At 44.3% G+C, this 20,513-nt stretch overlaps 1 protein-coding gene across 1 annotated transcript in view; it reads right to left on the bottom strand.

Moving 5' to 3' along the window:
- The window catches only part of LOC124718679 (tyrosine-protein kinase Fer-like), a 153,389-nt gene that overhangs the window by 92,340 nt on the left and 40,536 nt on the right, over window positions 1-20,513 (bottom strand). The window contains exons 2-3 of the mRNA XM_047244304.1: window positions 5,714-5,824; window positions 4,993-5,181 (exon numbers count right to left, since the gene is read on the bottom strand). Coding sequence (XP_047100260.1) covers window positions 4,993-5,181; window positions 5,714-5,824 — 300 coding nt within the window. The remainder of the gene's footprint in view (window positions 1-4,992; window positions 5,182-5,713; window positions 5,825-20,513) is intronic.

Below are 20,513 nucleotides of genomic sequence, written 5' to 3'. Positions count from 1 at the left end.
GAATTACACTACACGCAGACACTTTGGGTACACTATTTCCTTCCTGGGGGGTACGGGGTGGCGACAGCAAGGACATTCGGCCACCCCTTCAAATTAACGTACCACATCTGGTTAACCAGTCATGGGATTGCCATATGCACATTTACAGACGGCGGTTGTGTCGCGAACACAAGGTATAAGGGGGCAGTGCATTGACGGAGCTTCCATTTGTACTCACGTGATTCATGTGAAGGGGTTTCCGACGTCATTATGGCTGCGCGACTGCATTAACAGACTTTGAAGGCGGAATGCTACACTCATGCTCATAAATTAAGGATAATGCCGATACGTGGTGAAACAACGCTCTGGTGGGCAGTTTACGGGGTTCAATTACCTCGGGGTATGACCATGCGGTGCATTTGACCTGCGGTAGTCGCACGGTGGCGCTGGCAGCAGTCCACACACGCAGGGGTGTGGTGGTGCATGTCAGAGTACGGTGCAGCGAGTAAGTGTGCAAACGTTTTCAGACGTGCTAGTAGTGACTGTGTGTTGAAAATGGCTCAAAGAACACATATTGATGACGTTATGAGGGGTAGAATACTAGGGCGACTGGAGGCTGGTCAAACACAGCAGGTCGTAGCACAGGGCCTCCGTGTGCCACAAAGTGTAATCTCAAGATTATGGCAACGAATCCAGCAAACAGGAAACGTGTCCAGAAACATCGAGGAGAACCTACCAATTCCTTCCTAACGTAAAAGAAGGAATGAGAATGACACACTTCTTTCAGACCGAGGGAACTGTACACTATTCGTGGGGCACACGGCTTCTACCTACTAAATATACGACAGCGCGCCAGAGTCACGGCAATCGGCAACCTGGGTGACATCGTCTGTCAGTGTGAAGTTAGACAAAATGTTCCAGATCAGAACAGGAATGTATTTGGAAACGCAACTGCCTGTAATACACAGTGTGTAAGAAAAAGAATCATCCGATTCTAAAATATCATAACTATTATGTTACTTGAATTACACTACTGACCATGAAAACTGCTACACCAAGAAGAAATGCTGATGGTAAAGGGATGTTCATTGGACACATATATCATACTAGAACTGGCATGTGATTACGTTTTCATGCAATTTGGGTGCATAGATCCAGAGAAATCAGTACCCAGAACAAAGACCTCTGGCCGTAATAACAGCCTTGATACCCCTGGGCATTCAGTCAATCAGAGCTTGGATGGCGTGTACAGGTACAGTTGCCCATGCAACTTCAACACGATACCACAGTTCATCAAGAGCAGTGACTGGTGTATTGTGACGAGCCAGTTGCTCGGCCAGCATTGACCAGACGTTATCAATTGGTGAGAGATCTGGAGAATGTGCTGGCCAGGGCAGCAGTCGAACATTTTCTGTATCCAGAAAGGCCCGTACAGGACCTGCAACATGCGGTCGTGGATTATCCTGCTGAAATGTAGGGCGTCACACTGATCGAATAAGGGGTAGAGTCATGGGTCGTAACAGATCTGAAATGTAACGTCCACTGTTCAAAGTGCCGTCAATGCGAACAAGAGGTGACCAAGAGGTGTAACCGATGGCACCCCATACCATCACGGCGGGTGATACGCCAGTATGGCGATGACGAATACACACTTCCAGTGTGCGTTCACCGCGATGTCGCCAAACACGGATGCGACCATCATGATGCTGTAAACAGAACCTGGATTCATCCGAAAAAATTACGTTTTGCCATTCGTGCATCCAAGTTCGTAGTGGAGTACACCATCACAGGCGCTCCTGTTTGTGACGCAGCGTGAAGGGTAACCGCAGCCACGGTTTACGAGCTGATAGTCCGTGCTGATGCAAACGTCGTCGAACTGTTCGTGCAGATGGTTGTTGTGTTGCAAACGTCCCCATCTGTTGACTCAGGGATCGAGACGTGGCTGCACGATCCGTTACAGCCATGCGGAAACATTCCTGTCAACGTGATGGTACGCATTTCTCCTCCTTACACGAGGCATCACAACAACGTTTTACCAGGCAAGGCCGGTCAACTTCTGTTTGTGTATAAGAAATCGGTTGTAAACTTTCGTCATGTCAGGACGTTGTAGGTGTCGCCACAGGCGGCAACCTTGTGTGAATGCTCTGAAAGCTAATCATTTGCGTATCACAGCATCTTCTTCCTGTCGGTTAAATTTCGCGTCCGTAGCACGTCATCTTCGTGGTGTAGCAATTTTAATGGCCAGTAGTGTCCTCTTTCTCCACCTGCTGTGCGGAGCATGGTGAAGAAGTCCGAATCCACTGGAGAACTGTGTGCACCACAGGTGGTTGATGAAATCGCTGTTGCTATGGCAGACAACGCTGCGCGCAATTCCCGATCGTCAGGCAGTGTGTCACTGCAGTTGAACATCCCGTGGTCGACTGTATGAAAGGTACTTCAAACGGTTCGGTACAAGGTACAAGGTCTATATCGTACAGCAGCTTGCACCATAGGACGCACAACGACGGGTCGATTTCGCTCTCCACTTTCTCGCAAGGATTGAAGCTGAGGAGGGCCGGACCTGGACCATCCTAGAGACAGACGAAGAGCTCATTTGTCTCTGACGGGTGAGGTGAACACACATAATTGCCGGGTGTGGAGCTCTTCACCCCCAGTCACTGTGCACCAAGTTCGTCTGTCAAGTGTACGTGTCACCAGACGGTGTGAATTCACGGATGCATTCATCACTGCCCCATTCTTTTTTTGAGAGGTTGGCACTCAAGGACCAAAGATGTGCAGTGTGACTGACCAGCGTTAGTGCGATATACTTAGCCAGCATCTCATACCCAGTCTGGAGCTGCGCGACCGCTACAGTCTCAGGTTCGAATCCTGCCTCGGGCATGCATGTGTGCGATGTCCTTAGGTTAGTTAGGTTTAAGTAGATCTAAGTCTAGGGGACTGATGACCTCAGAAGTTAAGTCCCATAGTGCTCAGAGCCATTTGAACCATTTGAACCACCTCATACCCACCCCACACGAGAGAGCCGCATTGAACTCGACAGATTTCATGCGAGATGGGGCCCCAATGTACATCGCCCGAGAAGTTCACCTGCTTCTCCGAAACACATTTGGAAACGATCGAATTATCAGCCGATCGTTTCCAAATACTTGAATGGCACGATCACCTGATCTCACTCCCTGCGATTTCTGGTTGTGGGGCTACCCGAAGGACGGGCATTACCAGAACTTTCACACATGTGCTGATCTGAAGCGCAGTATATCAAGAGAGTTAGTCAGCCTACCTAGAGACATGGTTCGCACTGCTGTGCAGAATGCAATCCTGCGCCTTCACACTCTTCTGGACACTGATGGGCGCCATATTGAGCCCCGTTTCGTAGCAGTAATGTTACTGGTATGTAATGGTATGAAGTTCCGTAGCAGCACGTCAAAAGTGGTTCAGATGAATTGATTCTGCATTATTTCTCTTCCCCGTGACCTTGACATCAATGTTACCAAGTTTGGTCCTCTTACGGTAATTAGTTTCCGTGTTAGAGAGGGAAAGTTTAATTATAACCGCCCAGTAATACTGGATCAGCCTGCGGATAACAGACGAAAAGAAAATATTACACTATATTGATAATTTTTACTTATGGACCGTCTGACAGCAACTGAATAAAACACAATTTTAGTGCCATGCGCGCTTCGCCTTTTTTTATGGGCTCTGCTTGAGTGTGTGTGTGTGTGTGTGTGTGTGTGTGTGTGTGTGTGTGTGTATTTTGGTGTGACACAACTCTTTTTTTATCACATGAAAATACACACACACACACATAAGCAGAGCCCACCAAAAAAAAAAAAAAAATTATATATATACCACACCAAAACACACACACAGCACAAAAAAATTATATCACACCAAAACATACACACACACACACACACACACACACACACACACACTCACTCACAAACGCACTCACAAATGCATACACGAACAGATCACAGATACTTACAATAATTGCCCGCATCTCGTGGTCGTGCGGTAGCGTTCTCGCTTCCCACGCCCGGGTTCCCGGGCTCGATTCCCGTCGGGGTCAGGGATTTTCTCTGCTTCGTGATGACTGGGTGTTGTGTCATGTCATTAGGTTTAAGCAGTTCTAAGTTCTAGGGGACTGATGACCGTAGATATTAAGTCCCGTAGTACTCAGAGCCCTTTGAACTATTTTTGAACACTCATAGCAGTGAAAGTGCAAAAACATAACAAAATAATTTTTTTTAGATATGAAATTTCACCATTTTTTCACTTACTGTTGGCTGCATTTGTTGCTATAGGTACATTTTTCTTCACAAGTAAGAGAGATTCTTTGATGAATTTTCCACAGCGTACAAACAATACTACCGGGTGTAGGAAACTCTAGAATTTTCCAAATCTATTAAAAACTGTGGTAAAAATTGAGATAATTAACTACAATATTTGATTTTTTCTAAACATAAAGTTTACAACGTAACAGCTCATTCATTTTTTCATAAATTAAATAGATTATAGAGTTTCAGACACCTGTAAGTATGATTTGTATGCTGTGCAAAATTCATCGAACAGTCTCACTTACTTATGAAGAAAAGTGTACCTATAGCAACAAATGCAGCCAATAGTAGGTGAAAAAATGATGAAATTTCACATGTAAAAAAACTATTTTGTTATCTTTTTGAACTTCCGCTGCTACAAGTGTGTATCCTGAATCCTTCCTGGTCATGCTGACAAAGTTTTATGAATTTACTTGTAAAAGTAAAGTATAGACTGTGGAAATTAAAATGTCCTGTGGTGCCTCTGCTGCTCCAAGTTGGCCCGTTTGACGTCCCACCCCCCCTTAAAAGAAAATAGAAAATAAATTAAAAAAAAAAAAAAGAAAATGAATTGTAGCATTACTAGTCGATCCAGAGCTACGCTGAACCACTCCCATCTCCCCCCCCCCCTCCCCCTCCACACACACACAGCCACAACCACGCGAGCCTCCAGCCTCAGAGCACAGCGACTGACCTCTGGAGTCGTCTGGATGACGAAGTGGCGGTGCTGGCCCCTCCAGCGCACGGACAGCGCCAGCTGCCAGACACCCAGTAAGAGCGTCTCCCGCACCAGGAAGTCTCCGTCCCGCCGCAGCAGCGGCTCCGCAGACTTGCGGTCCAGCCGCCCGTGGAAATACGAGTCCTCCTCCAGCTCCAGGAGGGCCTGCGAAACACCACACAGTGGCTCTCACCATTTCTGGAAAACCTGTCCACGAGGTGTTTTCTTTTTGCGAGAACACCTGATGGATATGAATCTAGTGCGCTTGCATGAGCCAACCTTGAACCTGCCTGAGCAAGCTAGAATTTTCTTTTTCCAGCTTGTCGGCAGCGTCAGTTGCTGGTAAACAGCAGTTGAGTGAGGTATTGTGTAGTAATAGCGTCGGTTTTTCATTGAGGGGGAAATGTCGGAACGACTGGAGCGGTTCCGCAGACATGCGGTCCAGCAGCCCGTGGAAATACGAGTCGTCTTTCAGCTACAGCAGGGCCTGTGAAACACCACACAGCGGCCTCTCACCATATTTGGAAAACCAGTCTATGAGGTGTTTTCTTTTTGCGAGAACGCCTGATGGATATGAATCTAGTGCGCTTGCATGAGCCAACCTTGAACCTTCCTGAGCAAGGTGGAATATTTTTTCCAGCTTGTCGGTAGCGTCAGTGGCTGGCAAACAGCAGTTGAGTGACGTAGTGTGTAGTACTCGCGTCGGTTTTTCATTGAGGGTGAAATGTCGGAACGACTGGAGTGGTCCCGCGGACTTGTGGTCCAGCCGCCCGTGGAAATACGAGTCCTCCTCCAGCTCCAGCAGGGCCTGCGAAACACCACACAGCGGCCTCTCACCATATTTGGAAAACCAGTCTATGAGGTGTTTTCTTTTTGCAAGAACACCTAGTGCGCTTGCATGAGCCAACCTTGAACCTGCCTGAGCAAGCTAGAATTTTTTTTTTCAGCTTGTCGGCAGCGTCAAATGCTGGCAAACAGTAGTTGACTGAGGTAGCGTCTAGTACTCGGGTCGGTTTTTCATTGAGGGGGAAATGTCGGAACTACTGGAGCGGCGCTACTAATCTACATCTACATGACTACTCTGCAATTCACACTTAAGTGCTTGGCAGAGGGTTCGTCGAACCACAATCATACTATCTCTCTACCATTCCACTCCCGAACAGCGCGCGGGAAAAACGAACACCTAAACCTTTCTGTTCGAGCTCTGATTTCTCTTATTTTATTTGGATGATCATTCCTACCTATGTACGTTGGGCTCAACAAAATATTTTCGCATTCGGAAGAGAAAGTTGGTGACTGAAATTTCGTAAATAGATCTCGCTGCGACGAAAAACGTCTTTGCTTTAATGACTTCCATCCCAACTCGCGTATCATATCTGCCACACTCTCTCCCCTATTACATGATATTACAAAACGAACTGCCCTTTTTTGCACCCTTTCGATTTCCTCCGTCAATCCCACCTGGTAAGGATCCCACACTGCGCAGCAATATTCTAACAGAGGACGAACGAGTGTAGTGTAAGCTATCTCTTTGGTGGACTTGTTGCATCTTCTAAGTGTCCTGCCAATGAAACGCAACCTTTGGCTCGCCTTCCCCACAATATTATCTATGTGGTCTTTCCAACTGAAGTTGTTCGTAATTTTAACACCCAGGTACTTAGTTGAATTGACAGCCTTGAGAATTGTACTATTTATCGAGTAATCGAATTCCAACGGATTTCTTTTGGAACTCATGTGGATCACCTCACACTTTTCGTTATTTAGCGTCAACTGTCACCTGCCACACTACACAGTAATCTTTTCTAAATCGCTTTGCAACTGATACTGGTCTTCGGATGACCTTACTAAACGGTAAATTACAGCATCATCTGCGAACAACCTAAGAGAACTGCTCAGATTGTCACCCAGGTCATTTATATATACTGAACAAAGTTTCTCCAGAATCTGGGCGAGAGCCATGTGGAAACCATTCAGAACATTCAGGCGCTTTTCACGTGACGATGCTACGGTCATCACATAGATTAAAGAATGGTACGACCGGTTTAAAGGCAGCTGGACATCGGTGGAGAGCAAGCCACGCTCCGGTCGGTCATCAACGTGCCCAAATGACCAGATCATTCCCAGAGTGAACACTCTGGGCTGTCGTGGGACTGTCAGAGAAACTGCGGAAGAGGTAGGCAGCAGCGGTTTTTCTTCTTTCCAATGTTACCGAATATTTGGACACGTGCCAAAGCTTCAGACGGTGGTGCAAAAGCGACTCCATGCTCAAGTCTCACAGCACATGCTGGACACAACCAACAGTGGCCCCGACTTCGTGAATACCATTATCAGTGTTGACAAGTCCTGGGAGTATGGGTACGACCTACGAACCGCATCTCAGACGTCCCAGCACAAGCATTCCTCGTCAAAGAGACCACAAAGGCCTGCCTAGTGTGCAGTAAAGTTAAAGCGATGATGACTGCTTTCTTTGGCTCCCGCGGGTACGTACCACATGGTCAAACAATCACCATAAAGTATTGGTTAAAAACAATCTTGGTTGCAATTTTAGGTTGTTTATTCTTCAACGACGCGTTTCGCCTTATTTAGGCATCTTCAGGTTATCTACATAGAAAACAGAGAACAAATACATCTATTTAAGAATCGCGATCGCGTTGTGCACGCTTGGATATCGTATAAGCGTGTATAAACAGATCAGCTATTGAAAGAGCAAATACGTTAATTTGGTATTTCCTGGAAGAATCCTTTAGCCAGTGTAGCCAAAGGGCATCGTCGAATATATCAGGCCAACATCGCCTTCGTTCAACTCAGTAAAAACTAGACACATAAAATAGTAAAATCATTACCTTTTCTAGATCGACGCGAGATTCACCACGATCTGCATAACGCGTTCCCGTTCACAGGAGCGAGTAACAGAGTAAGATGGGGGCTCAGGTAGTAAGCATAATGCGCCCCAGCGTCGTGTGCCAGTACTGAAGACTAATACAGAATCACCTCAAGAGGGGGCGCTGCGACGCAGCAGTGACTAAAAATGAGAGATTGTAAACTGGATATACATATCCACTAAAGCTTTATAAATGTAATGCACATAAAACATTGATACGTTGGAATTACCAGGGGCAACACCTGTGTATAACTTATCTCAAAATTTTGACGAAGTAAAATATAAATGAAGGCGGTAAATTTAAAATGAGAAAACAAGGTTATAATACAGCACACAGATGCAATACATAAACAGATGTTTCGTATCATATACCACTAGAACGAGAACATTAAGGAGGGTAGGACGTCAAACGGGCCGACTTGGAGCAGGAGAGGCACCACAGGACATTTTATTTTCTACTGTCTATACTTTTACAAATAAATTCATAAAACTTTGTCAGCATGACCAGGAAGGATTCAGGATTCACACTCATAGCAGTGGAAGTGCAAGAAACATAACAAAATAATATTTTTTACATGCGAAAGTTCATCATGTTTTCACTTACTGTTGCCTGCATTTGTTGCTATAGGTACATATTTCTTCACAAGTAAGAGAGATTCTTTGATGAATTTTGCAGAGCATACAAACCATACTTACAGGTGTATGAAACTCTAGAGTCTTCCAAATACATTAAAAACTGTGGTAAAAATTGAGGTAATTAATTACAAAAATTGATTTTTTTTCTAAACATAAAGTTTAAAACGTAACAGCTCATTCATTGTTTCACAAATTAAGTAGATTCTAGAGTTTCAGACACCTTTGAGTACGGTTTGTATGCTGTGCAAAATTCATCGAACAGTCTCTCTTACTTATGTTGAAAAGTGTACCTATAGCAACAAATGCAGCCAATAGTAAGTGTAAAACTGATGAAATTTCACATGTAAAAAATATTATTTAGTTATGTTTTTGAACTTCCGCTGCAACAAGTGTGAATCCTTCCTCCTTCCTGGTCATGCTGACAAAGTTTTATGAATTTACTTGTAAAAGTATAGACAGTGGAAATTAAAATGTCCTGTGGTGCCTCTCCTGCTCCAAGTCAGCCCGTTTGACGTCCTACCCCCCTTAAAAACACTGCTCCGTAATTTCAGATAAAGAGGCCGCCCATATAAAACTCGATATTGCGACATTTGGAGCTAGAACTTCTAGAAAGGAAATTTTTTTTTATAAAATACAAGTAAAATTATTAGGCTTAAAAATACAAACTAACGTGGAAGAAGGACGTTATGCGGGTAAACTCCCCCCCCCTTTTTTTATAGCTGCATTGAAATGTGCAAAATGCGTCATCATTAAAAGCGACAAACCCGCAAGTATCCTGTTTGCGCCAAAAAGAAAACACTAATGGCTTGGCTAAGAAGACGACATGAGACGAAAGAGGAACAGGACTCTTATTTAGGCAGAATAACGAGAGCTCCAGGATTACACTAATAACACCGATTTCATAACTTCTAAAAAGACCTGGTTGGAGCCAAATATCTGGTCTTTAATGAGAGACAAATCTTTGTCTTCCATATGCCTAAATATTTCAATTTCTTCCAAAATGTTTAGCCTCTTACCCTTTTGCGCAAAATGCATAATCTTAAGATTTTGTACTTGAGGAGGACTATGGCCACTGGCTTTAAGGTGTTGGGCAAAGGCAGAGCTCTGCTTTACCTGTCCCCATCTATTAAGAAGATGTTCTTGCAATCTATTCTATTTTGCAATACCGTTATCTGAAATTACGGACCTGCGTTTTTAATGTTATCGTTCTAGTGGCATATGACACGAAAAATCTGTATGTGTACTGCATCTGTGTATTGTATTATACACCTTGTTTTCCCATTTTAAATTTACCGCCTTCATTTATATTTTACTTCGTCAAAATTTTAGGATAAGTTATGCACAGGTGTTGCCCCTAGTAATTCCAACGTATCAATGTTTTAAGTGCATTACATTTATAAACCTTTACTGGGTATGTATATCCAGTTTACGATCTCTCACCTGAGGTGATTCTGTATTAGTCTTCAGTACTGGCACACGACGCTGGGGCGCATTATGCTTACTACCTGAGCCCCCATCTTACTCTGTTACTCGCTCCTGTGAACGGGAACGCGTTATGCAGATCGTGGTGAATCTCGCGTCCATCTGGAAAAGGTAATGATTTTACTATTTTATATTTCTAGTTTTTACTCAGTTTAACGAAGGTGATGTTGGCCTGATATGTTCGACGATGCCCTTTGGCTACACTGGCTAAAGGATTCTTCTAGGAAATACCAAAAAGGTATTTGCTCTTTCAATAGTTGATCTGTTTATACACGCTTATACGATATCCAAGCGTGCACAACGCGATCGTGGTTCTTAAATAGATGTATTTGTTCTCTGTTTTCTATGTAGATAACCTGAAGATGCCAAAATAAGGCGAAACGCGTCCTTCAAGAATAAAAAAATAAAATTGCAACCAACACTGTTTTTAATCAATACTGTTAAGCGCTGGTTTGCTGTACGCCACATATGGATTGGAAGAATTTCTAATCACCATAAAGTACTACACAGACGTCCTCCATCGACTACATCTACATCTACATTTATACTACGCAAGCCAACCAACTGTGTGTGGCGGAGGGCACTTTACGTGCCACTGTCATTACCTCCCTTTCCTGTTCGAGTCGCGTGTGGTTCGCGGGAAGAACGACTGCCGGAAAGCCTCCGTGAGCGCTCGAATCTCTCTAATTTTGCATTCGTGATCTCCTCGGGAGGTATAAGTAGGGGGAAGCAATATATTCGATACCCCATCCAGAAACGCACCCTCTCGAAACCTGGACAGCAAGCTACACCGGGATGCAGAGCGCCTCTCTTGCAGAGTCTGCCACTTGAGTTTGTTGAACATCTCCATAACGCTATCACGCTTACCAAGTAACCCTGTGACGAAACGCGCAGCTCTTCTTTGGATCTTCTCTATCTCCTCTGTTAACCCGACCTGGTACGGATCCCACACTGATGAGCAATACTCAAGTATAGGTCGAACGAGTGTTTTGTAAGCCACCTCCTTAGTTGATGGACTACATTTTTCTAAGGATTCTCCCAATGAATCTCAACCTGGCACCCACCTTATCAACAATTAATTTTATATGATCATTCCACTTCAAATCGTTCCGTACACATACTCCCAGATATTTTACAGAAGTAACTGCTACCAGTGTTTGTTCCGCTATCATATAATCACACAATAAAGGATCCTTCTTTCTATGTATTCGCAAAACATTACATTTGTCTATGTTACGGGTCGGTTGCCACTCCCTGCACCAAGTGGCTATCCGCTGCAGATCTTCCTGCATTTCGCTACAATTTTCTAATGCTGCAACTTCTCTGTATACTACAGCATCATCCGCGAAAAGCCGCATGGAACTTCCGACACTATCTACTAGGTCATTTATATATATTGTGAAAAGCAATGGTCCCATAACACTCCCCTGTGGCACGCCAGAGGTTACTTTAACGTCTGTAGACGTCTCTCCATTGATAACAACATGCTGTGTTCTGTTTGCTAAAAACTCTTCAATCCAGCCACACAGCTGGTCTGATATTCCGTAGGCTCTTACTTTATCAGGCGACAGTGAGGAACTGTATCGAACGCCTTCCGGAAGTCAAGGAAAATAGCATCTACCTGGGAGCCTGTATCTAATATTTTCTGGGTCTCATGAACAAATAAAGCGAGTTGGGTCTCACACGATCACTGTTTCCGGAATCCATGTTGATTCCTATAGAGTAGATTCTGGGTTTCCAGAAATGACATGATACGCAAGCAAAAAACATGTTCTAAAATTCAACAACAGATCGATGTCAGAGATATAGGTCTATAGTTTTGCGCATCTGCTCGACGACCCTTCTTGAAGACTGGGACTACCTGTGTTATTTTCCAATCATTTGGAACCTTCCGTTCCTCTAGAGACTTGCGGTACACGGCTGTTAGAAGGGGGGTACTTTCGCGTACTCTGTGTACAATCGAATTGGTATCCCGTCAGGTCCAGTGGACTTTGCTCTGTTGAGTGATTTCAGCTGCTTTTTTATTCCTTGGATACTTATTTCGATGTCAGCCAATTTTCGTTCGTGCGTGGATTTAGAGAAGGAACTGCAGTGCGGTCTTCCCCTGTGAAACAGCTTTGGAAGAAGGTGTTCAGTATTTCGGCTTTACTCGTGTCATCCTCTGTTTCAATGCCATCATCATCCCGGAGTGTCTGGATATGCGGTTCGATCCATTTACTGATTTAACGTAAGAGCAGAACTTCCTAGGATTTTCTGTCAAGTCGGTACATAGAATTTTACTTTCGAATTCACTGAACGCTGCACGCATAGCCCTCCTTTCGCTATCTTTGACATCATTTAGCTTCTGTTTGTCTGAGTGGTTTTGGCTGCGTTTAAACTTGCAGTGAAGCTCTCTTTGCTTTCGCAGTAGTTTCCTAACTTTGTTGTTGAACCACGGTGGAGATGGATGAAATCACGAAGGAGGAGGTAGGCACTGCGTTTATTCCATATACAGGCTCACTGTCTGGGAAAATCGCCCGCATTTTGAAGAAACACCGGGTCGGAATTGTGTTTTGTCCTCTGAATAAAACTCGTGCACTGGTGGGGAGCGCCAAAGATGACCTCAGTTTGAGGAAGGCCGGCGTGTACCAGATTCCGTGTCAATGTGGCAAGTCGTATATTGGTCAGACGATGCGTACCGTCGAGCATCGATGCCGTGAACACCAGAGGCACACTCAACTGATGTATCCGAGCAAGTCGGCGGTCGCTGAGCATTGTTTGTCGGAAAATCACGCTATGGAGTACGAACGCACGAGGATTCTGGTACAGACGTCGAGATACTGGGACAGCGTTGTTAGAGAGGCCATCGAAATTCGCACCAATGACGACCTCATAAACCGTGACTGTGGCTATAATCTTAGCAAGGCTTGGGAACCAGCGATTGGGTTAATCGAGAGTAAATCGAGCAAACGTATAGTTGTGACGACCACGGCGGACAGAGCCATCACACCGACGTCATCTCAGACGCCGTCGCAATCTGTTCCACCGCGCGACCGTGGCGCGGGGCGCGGACGGCGGTGGGAGTGTGCCGCGGGCGGAGGGTATTTAAGTCGGCCGCCGCCGTCGCGACCGAACCCAGTTCTCCCTGAGCAGCCATAGCGTATGGATCTCCGTGGCCGGCACGTTGACAGGAGCTTAGTCCGTCAGTTCACCTGATGATGGCGACATGTATGATCGCCGAAATGTTGTGCCAGTTGGACACTGTAGACCGGCAGTACACCCGTGGATATTTTGATTATCAAATACGGCGGGAGAAACTCAATAAATTTTTCTTTTATTTCCTCATCCCACTATATATGTTGAAAAAAGTTACGGTACATCGATATGTCGACGGAAATAATATCAATGTATAGCCCTATAAAAATATCGTCTGCATATTGTAAATATACTGCCGGTTTTAGAGCTGTATATTTAGGTATTGATTTATTCCAAAATCTTAAACATTTATCATTAAATGTTCTGTAGTTCAACAAACTAGCAGCCTACTTATCCCCCTTAGAGCAAGAAGTGCAAGGAAAACAGTGCACGTTTACGATTGGCGATAGCCACTTTGCTAACAATTGCAGCCGCATGCAAGTTCCCTTTGGTCACCTGTTTTTTTTCTCGTTTTTTTTTCTTTTTTTTCCAGACGCCAGCGACCCAGCAGTTGTAGTGTCAAAAGTGCGTGGTGAAGCTAAAGCTTGCAGTTTCTGTTGGTAGCGCAGAGCGCCGATTACGTCACCATTCCCCCCTCACATCTCTCCGTCCTACACAAAGGCCAATCCTGTCGTTTAGATTTTTGTTCATCATATTCAGCAACTGTTTTCGAAGAATGTCAGCGTAAAGAAACAGCACACTACAGTGCGCGTTATTTACGACGGCGGCCGAGTTTAGGTTCGTTCTGCGCATCTGACGTCATAAAACACAGTCAGACAATGAACAGAGAACGACGTTGCCAGAGCTCGACTGCAGTGCAGAGCACTGACCAGTGTCTTCAGTTTTAGAAACGTTCAGTCATAAATAAAGTAATTGAACAAAAGCAATGTCTTGATAGCAGAATTTCTTTTATAGAAAGTTTGGAAAAAAGCATTATTTATACCAATTGCTTCATATTATATTAACTAATTAAACCAAACAAGCAATAAGCCTCCTAATTCAGGCGTTAGCAAGGAAAGGACTTTGTATCATTCTCTCTAACTGCTTTTTCGCAATAAAGAACAGCGGTAATTGTTTATTTCCTGTTGTACTTCGACAAAACGTGAGTAATTCATAGTCATACCAACGTTGTTTGTCGGTATTTTGCGTCATATTTTAAAATCCTCTAGGAACTCTGTTGAAAGACGAGCTGTGTTAGTGTAATGGTTAAAGTGTTTGGTTGCTAAGCGAAAGGTTTTGAGTACAAACCTTGTATGGTGCTTAATGTTTTCTTCATTTAAAAACAATGCCGAAGTGTCTTACTTCATGAATTTTATTCGTTTGAATGTAATTTTTTGAAATTTCTAGTGGCAACTAAAATCGACCATACGGAAAGTATATGCTAAGGACTTTTACCTCTGCAAACTCTTCAAAATTTCGTGTAATGGTTTACTACATTTAATGCAGCACAACAACTGCGTTGAACATCGAAACAAAATTAAGTCATTTATGGGGGGAAGGTATCAGTCAAGAAGACGTGTAACAATCAAATTTTTGGAGCAAATAGTTTTTGTGAAATCGAATAATAAAGTGTGTCAAAGCAGTCGGAACACCATGTGTCTGCACAGGCGAGCAGTGCAGTGATGACAAAATCGCGCACAGCGCGGAATGCAGGGAGCACGTCTCTGCGGCGTGGTGGCTTTACTTCATAAACTGCGCGCTCCCCCCTAAACGTAAGTTTGCAAACTATACTATACTATGGCGCTGCTTCTCTTGGCGCGTGCAACTGGCAATGCAGCAATCTCCCAAGTCTGGGTGGGCATGTGCGAACCGCCAAGATACAAGAATTGAACTATAGTTGCGTTAAAAATTGTTTTTTAACACAGCTGGGTGCAACTTTTTCAAATCGGAAAAAGCTTGTTATTCTATTCGCTCCGCCACCCCCCAGTACGTGATATGTCAGAAAGAAAACGTTGTTGGTATCTACAGCTATTTTTTGGAAAACATATCGATATGTTATCAGCAGGCCTAGTACGACAATAGTAATTGCTAGGTGCTACTTGTCTGATTGCGTTTGTCCATTTGGTAGTTGCTTTCACCCATGGGGTGGACATTAGGTGATGTATCGCTGAATGAAAGGCAGATTTTTGTATTAAACAATGGTTAAAGCACTTTAATGAAACCATCTGTTATGTGTATTAAACAGTATTTTTAAAACTATTTTAAACATGCGGATCCTGAGGACAGATGGACAGAGACACGATAAAAAGGCTCCGTGAAAATGGTATTAAACTTTTTCACGGATCCCAAAGAAACTGGCGCTTATTGTTATACATACATAATATCTTATACATAAGTACATACAGACAACATAAATGCCTAATATGTTTTTTTTGTGTACATAGTTCCGCGTAGTCAGCACGCACACAACTTTCCCACTACAGCGCGCCCCACTAAGCACAACAGCGCAGGCGCAGAGGTCGTCTGCCTCCGCACTACGAGATGGCGCTGCCATAGAGACGGATTAAATTCTGCTTCCGCCGATCCGCGTATTAATATGTAACGCAGCCAATGAGATTGCTGCTAACGTAGAACCTTTTCTCCTCACGGATCACACTCACGCAGTGATACATGAATGCACGAGGTATTATAACGAGTGTGCAGACCTCCGATTAGTCAGTCTGTACCAGTCTGCATTAGACTGTACCAGTCTGTACGAGTTCTACATTTGTCTGTACCAGTCTATAGTCAAGTTTCAGTCTGCGCCTAATAAGATTACCATATTCCTGTACATAGCCATGAAGATAAATGTATAGACACTTTTGTCAAGTATCAGAGACATTAGTGACAATAAGATTAACGTACCAATACAAAAGGAACTTCAAATTGTCAACTGTAAATAGCATCCAGAACCAAGTTAAGTAATTTTTATGCTTGTTATTATTTTAATAAATACGTGTGAAAATTAATCAAGTTCTGTTCAAAGTTGGTCACCGTCAACCTGCTACTCTAAGCATGCAAGTGGCATTTCTATCGTCTGACCTAACGGCAGAAGATAAACACGCCACGATAAGACCACGAGACATATTGCTGACACTCGCCTACTTCGCTAGAGCGACAAGTCAAATAATCTGATGGTGTGTGTACTGAAGGTTTTACAGTAAGCACGCCACAGTTTTACATACATAATACACTTAAGAGCCAAAGAAACTGGTACACCTGCCTAATTCGTGTTAGAGCCCCCGCGAGCACGCAAAGTGCCGCAACACGACGTGGCATGGGATCGACTAATGTCTGAAGTAATGCTGGAGGGAAGTGACACCATAAATCCTGCAGGGTTTTCCATAAATCCGTAAGAGTGCGAGGAGGTGGAGATCTCTTCTGAAGAGGACGTTACAAGGCATCCCAGAAATGCTCAATAATGTTCGTGTCTGGGAAGTTTGGTGGCCACTGGAAGTTTTTCAACTCAGAAGAGTGTTCCGGGAGCCACCCTGTAGCAGTTCTACTCGTGTGGGATGTCGCATTGTCCTGCCGGTTAAAATGGTTCAAATGGCTCTGAGCACATCTGTGGTGATCAGTCCCCTAGAACTTAGAACTACTTAAACCTAACTAACCTAAGGACATCAAACACATCCATGCCCGAGGCAGGATTCGAACCAGCGACCATAGCGGTCACGCGGTTCCAGACTGTAGCGCCTAAAACCGCTCGGCCACACCGGCTGGCTGTCCTGCGGGAATTGCCCAACGGACATGAATGGATGCAGGTGATCAGATGGGATGCTTACGCACGTGTCACCTGTCAGAGTCTTATCTAGACGTATCAGGGGTCCCATATCACTCCAACTGCACACGTCCCACATCAGTACAGAGCCTCCAAAAGCTTGAACAGTCCCCTGCTGACATGCAGGGTCCATGGATTCCATACCTGTACACGTCCATCTGCTCGACACAATTTGAAACGAGACTCATCCGACCAGACAACATGTTAAAAGTAGTCAATAGTGCAATGTCGGTGTTGACGGGCCCAGGTGAGGCATAAACCTTTGTGTCGTACAGTCATCAAGAGCTGGGCCTTCGGCTCTGAAAGGCCATATCGATGATGCGTCGTTCAACCCTTCGCACGCTGACACTTGATAGCCCAACACTGAAATCTGCAGCAGTTTGCGGAAGTGTTGCGTTTCTGTCACGTTGAACGATTCTCTTCAGTCGTCGTGGGTCTCGTTCTTGCAGGATATTTCTCCGGCCGCAGTCATGTCGGAGGTTTGCTGATATTCACGGCACAATCAAGAAATGCTCGTACGGGAAAATCCCCACTTCATCGCTACCTCGGAAATGCTGTGTCCCATCGCTCATGAGCCGACTGTAACAACACGTTCAAACTCAGTTAAATCTTGATCATCTGCCATTGTAGCAGCAGTAACCCACCTAACAACTGCGCAAGACACTTGTCATATAGGCGTGCCAATCGCAACGCCGTATTCTGCCTGTTTATATATTTTTGTACACTGCTGGTCATTAAAATTGCTACACCAAGAAGAAATGCAGATGATAAACGTGTATTCATTGGACAAATATATTATACTAGAACTGACATGTGATTACATTTTCACGCAATTTGGATGCATAGATTCTGAGAAATCAGTACCCAGAATAACCACCTCTGGCCTTAATAACGGCCTTGATACGCCTGGGCATTGAGTCAAACACAGCTTCGATGGCGTGTACAGGTACAGCTGCCCATGCAGCTTCAACACGATACCACAGATCATCAAGAGTAGTGACTCGCGTATTGTGACGAGCCAGTTGCTCGGCCATTCGTGCCATTCGTGCACCCAGGTTCGTCGTTGAGTACACCATCGCAGGCAATGTGATGCAGCGTCAAGGGTAACCGCAGCTGTGGTCTCCGAGCTGATAGTCCGTGCTGCTGCAAACGTCGTCGAACTGTTCGTGCAGATGGTTGCTGTCTTGCAAACGTCCGCATCTCTTGACTCAGGGATCGAGACGTGGCTGCACGATCGGTTACAGCCGTGCGAATAAGATGCCCGTCATCTCGACTGCTAGTGATACGAGGCCGTTGGGATCCAGCACGGCGTTCCGTATTACCATCCTGAACCCATCGATTTCACATTCTGTTGACAGTCATTGGATCTCTATCAAAGGGAGCAGCAATGTCGCGATACGACAAACCGCAATTGTGATAGGCTACAATCCGACATTTATCAAAGTCGGAAACGGTACGCATTTCTCCTCCTTACACGAGGCATCACAACAACGTTTCACCAGGCAACGCCGGTCAGCTGCTGTTTGTGTATGAGAAATCGGTTGGAAACTTTGCTCATGTCAGCACGTTGTAGGTGTCGCCACCAGCGCCAACCTTGTGTGAATGCTCTGAAAAGCTAATAATTTGCATATCAAAGCATCTTCTTCCCGTCGGTTAAATTCGCGTCTGTAGCCCGTCATCTTCGTGGTGTAGCAATTTTAATGGCCAATAGTGTATTTCTACAGATGATGCAAAATTTGTGACAGGTAGAGTATTTACAAAGTACAGAAGTACACTGTTATGCCGCGCTGAGCTTTTCCATTTAACTGAAAGCAAAAATGTGGAGTTACATTTAGCTAAAGATGAAAATCGAAGTTGAATTTACAATTTTCGTTCTAATATTTGCGTAGCTAAAACTCAATAGAGGTGGAAACAGGAAATTGTGTTTGGTCATTTACTACTACGTTGGTATTTCTAGTATTTCCAATGCGGTCATCTTTCTGCTCTTCTTCACAGTGCGTAAAACTTCACATTCTGCGTCATGTCAGTGGTTTTCTGTTAAAAGTTGTTCCACAAAGGTTTGATATACTTAATGTCTTTTTTATCTCTAGCTTCTCTCATGTTGAGATAACCTAACTGCCACAGTTCCGTCCGTTTGATCAGTGCAGTATATAGGTTTCCATAGTGCGTGTACGCGATTTGTTTGCAAACACCGCTCTGTGGCGATTGTTGCTGTTCTCTTTTCTACTAGAATAAAAATTGAATTATTGGTATTATAAAACGCAGGACTGCTTTTGCGAGACTGTTTTGCTACGTTATCTGAAATTTTACTGAAATATGTGGTGACTCACAAGTGTTAAAAGCTAGTGATTGTTGGCCAGCGTGCATATTCACTTCTTACTTATCGATCACGGCAGAGCGGTAGCCATTACTGCAGACGATAAGTTTAATAATTTGCGGCTTTGTCTGAAAGCCAGATGCAGGTAATGGAAGAGAAATCAGGTGATACTCCATCGAAAGGAAAGTTCCGTGTTTGTGACTCTGTGGGCTATCGGCGGTTTCACGGATTATCGTATCTGTAGCTGCGGTTTTCCTATACGTGCGAAATAAGTGTCTTCTTGTGCTAATGTCTACGTTATCGTCCAGCCCCATGGTCAACTGAATTTTTTTATGTTGGGGGTTCAAATTTTGTAGCAATGTATTTATTTGTCTAATTGTACGAGTCCACCAATGCAGCACATCATCAACGTATCTGATCCAATATTTAATTTTTTTTTCCTTTCCGTAATCATAAACTCGTTTGGCTCAAAGTGTAGCGTACGAATCTCTTAAGCATTTTCAATAAAAAATTTTAACTCTGAAAAGGAAACTAAATATCTATAGGTTACAAGAGAACTATAATTGAATTGCTGCGTATTGCTAAGCAGTGATAATGGTACTTATCTGTATGTGCTGTAACTGTTCGTTTGCACATTTTTGACATACAGAGAGTACATTAAGTCCGGAAACAATTTTATTTTTTGCACGAGAACCAAACAGATATCATACACTAGTGCTACACCACGAGCGAAATTTAACCGACAGGAAGAAGATGATGTGATATGCAAATTATTAGCTTTTCAGAGCATTCACACGAGGTTGGCGCCGGTGGCGACACCTACAATGTGCTGACATGAGCAAAGTTTCCAACCGATTTCTCATACACAAACAGCAGCTGACCGGCGTTGCCCGGTGAAACGTTGTTGTGATGCCTCGTGTAAGGAGGAGAAATGCGTACCGTTTCCGACTTTGATAAAGGTCGGATTGTAGCCTATCACGATTGCGGTTTGTCGTATCGCGACATTGCTGCTCCCTTTGATAGAGATCCAATGACTGTTAGCAGAATGTGAAATCGATGGGTTCAGGAGGGTAATACGGAACGCCGTGCTGGATCTCAACGGCCTCGTATCACGAGCAGTCGAGATGACAGGCATCCGCACGGCTGTAACGGATCGTGCAGCCACGTCTCAATCCCTGAGTCAAGAGATGCGGACGTTTGCAAGACAACAACCATCTGCACGAACAGTTCGACGACGTATGCAGCAG

Source organism: Schistocerca piceifrons, chromosome 10 (assembly GCF_021461385.2).
Source record: "Schistocerca piceifrons isolate TAMUIC-IGC-003096 chromosome 10, iqSchPice1.1, whole genome shotgun sequence".
Taxonomy (NCBI): domain Eukaryota; kingdom Metazoa; phylum Arthropoda; class Insecta; order Orthoptera; family Acrididae; genus Schistocerca; species Schistocerca piceifrons.
This window is presented reverse-complemented; position numbering and strand designations above follow the sequence as displayed.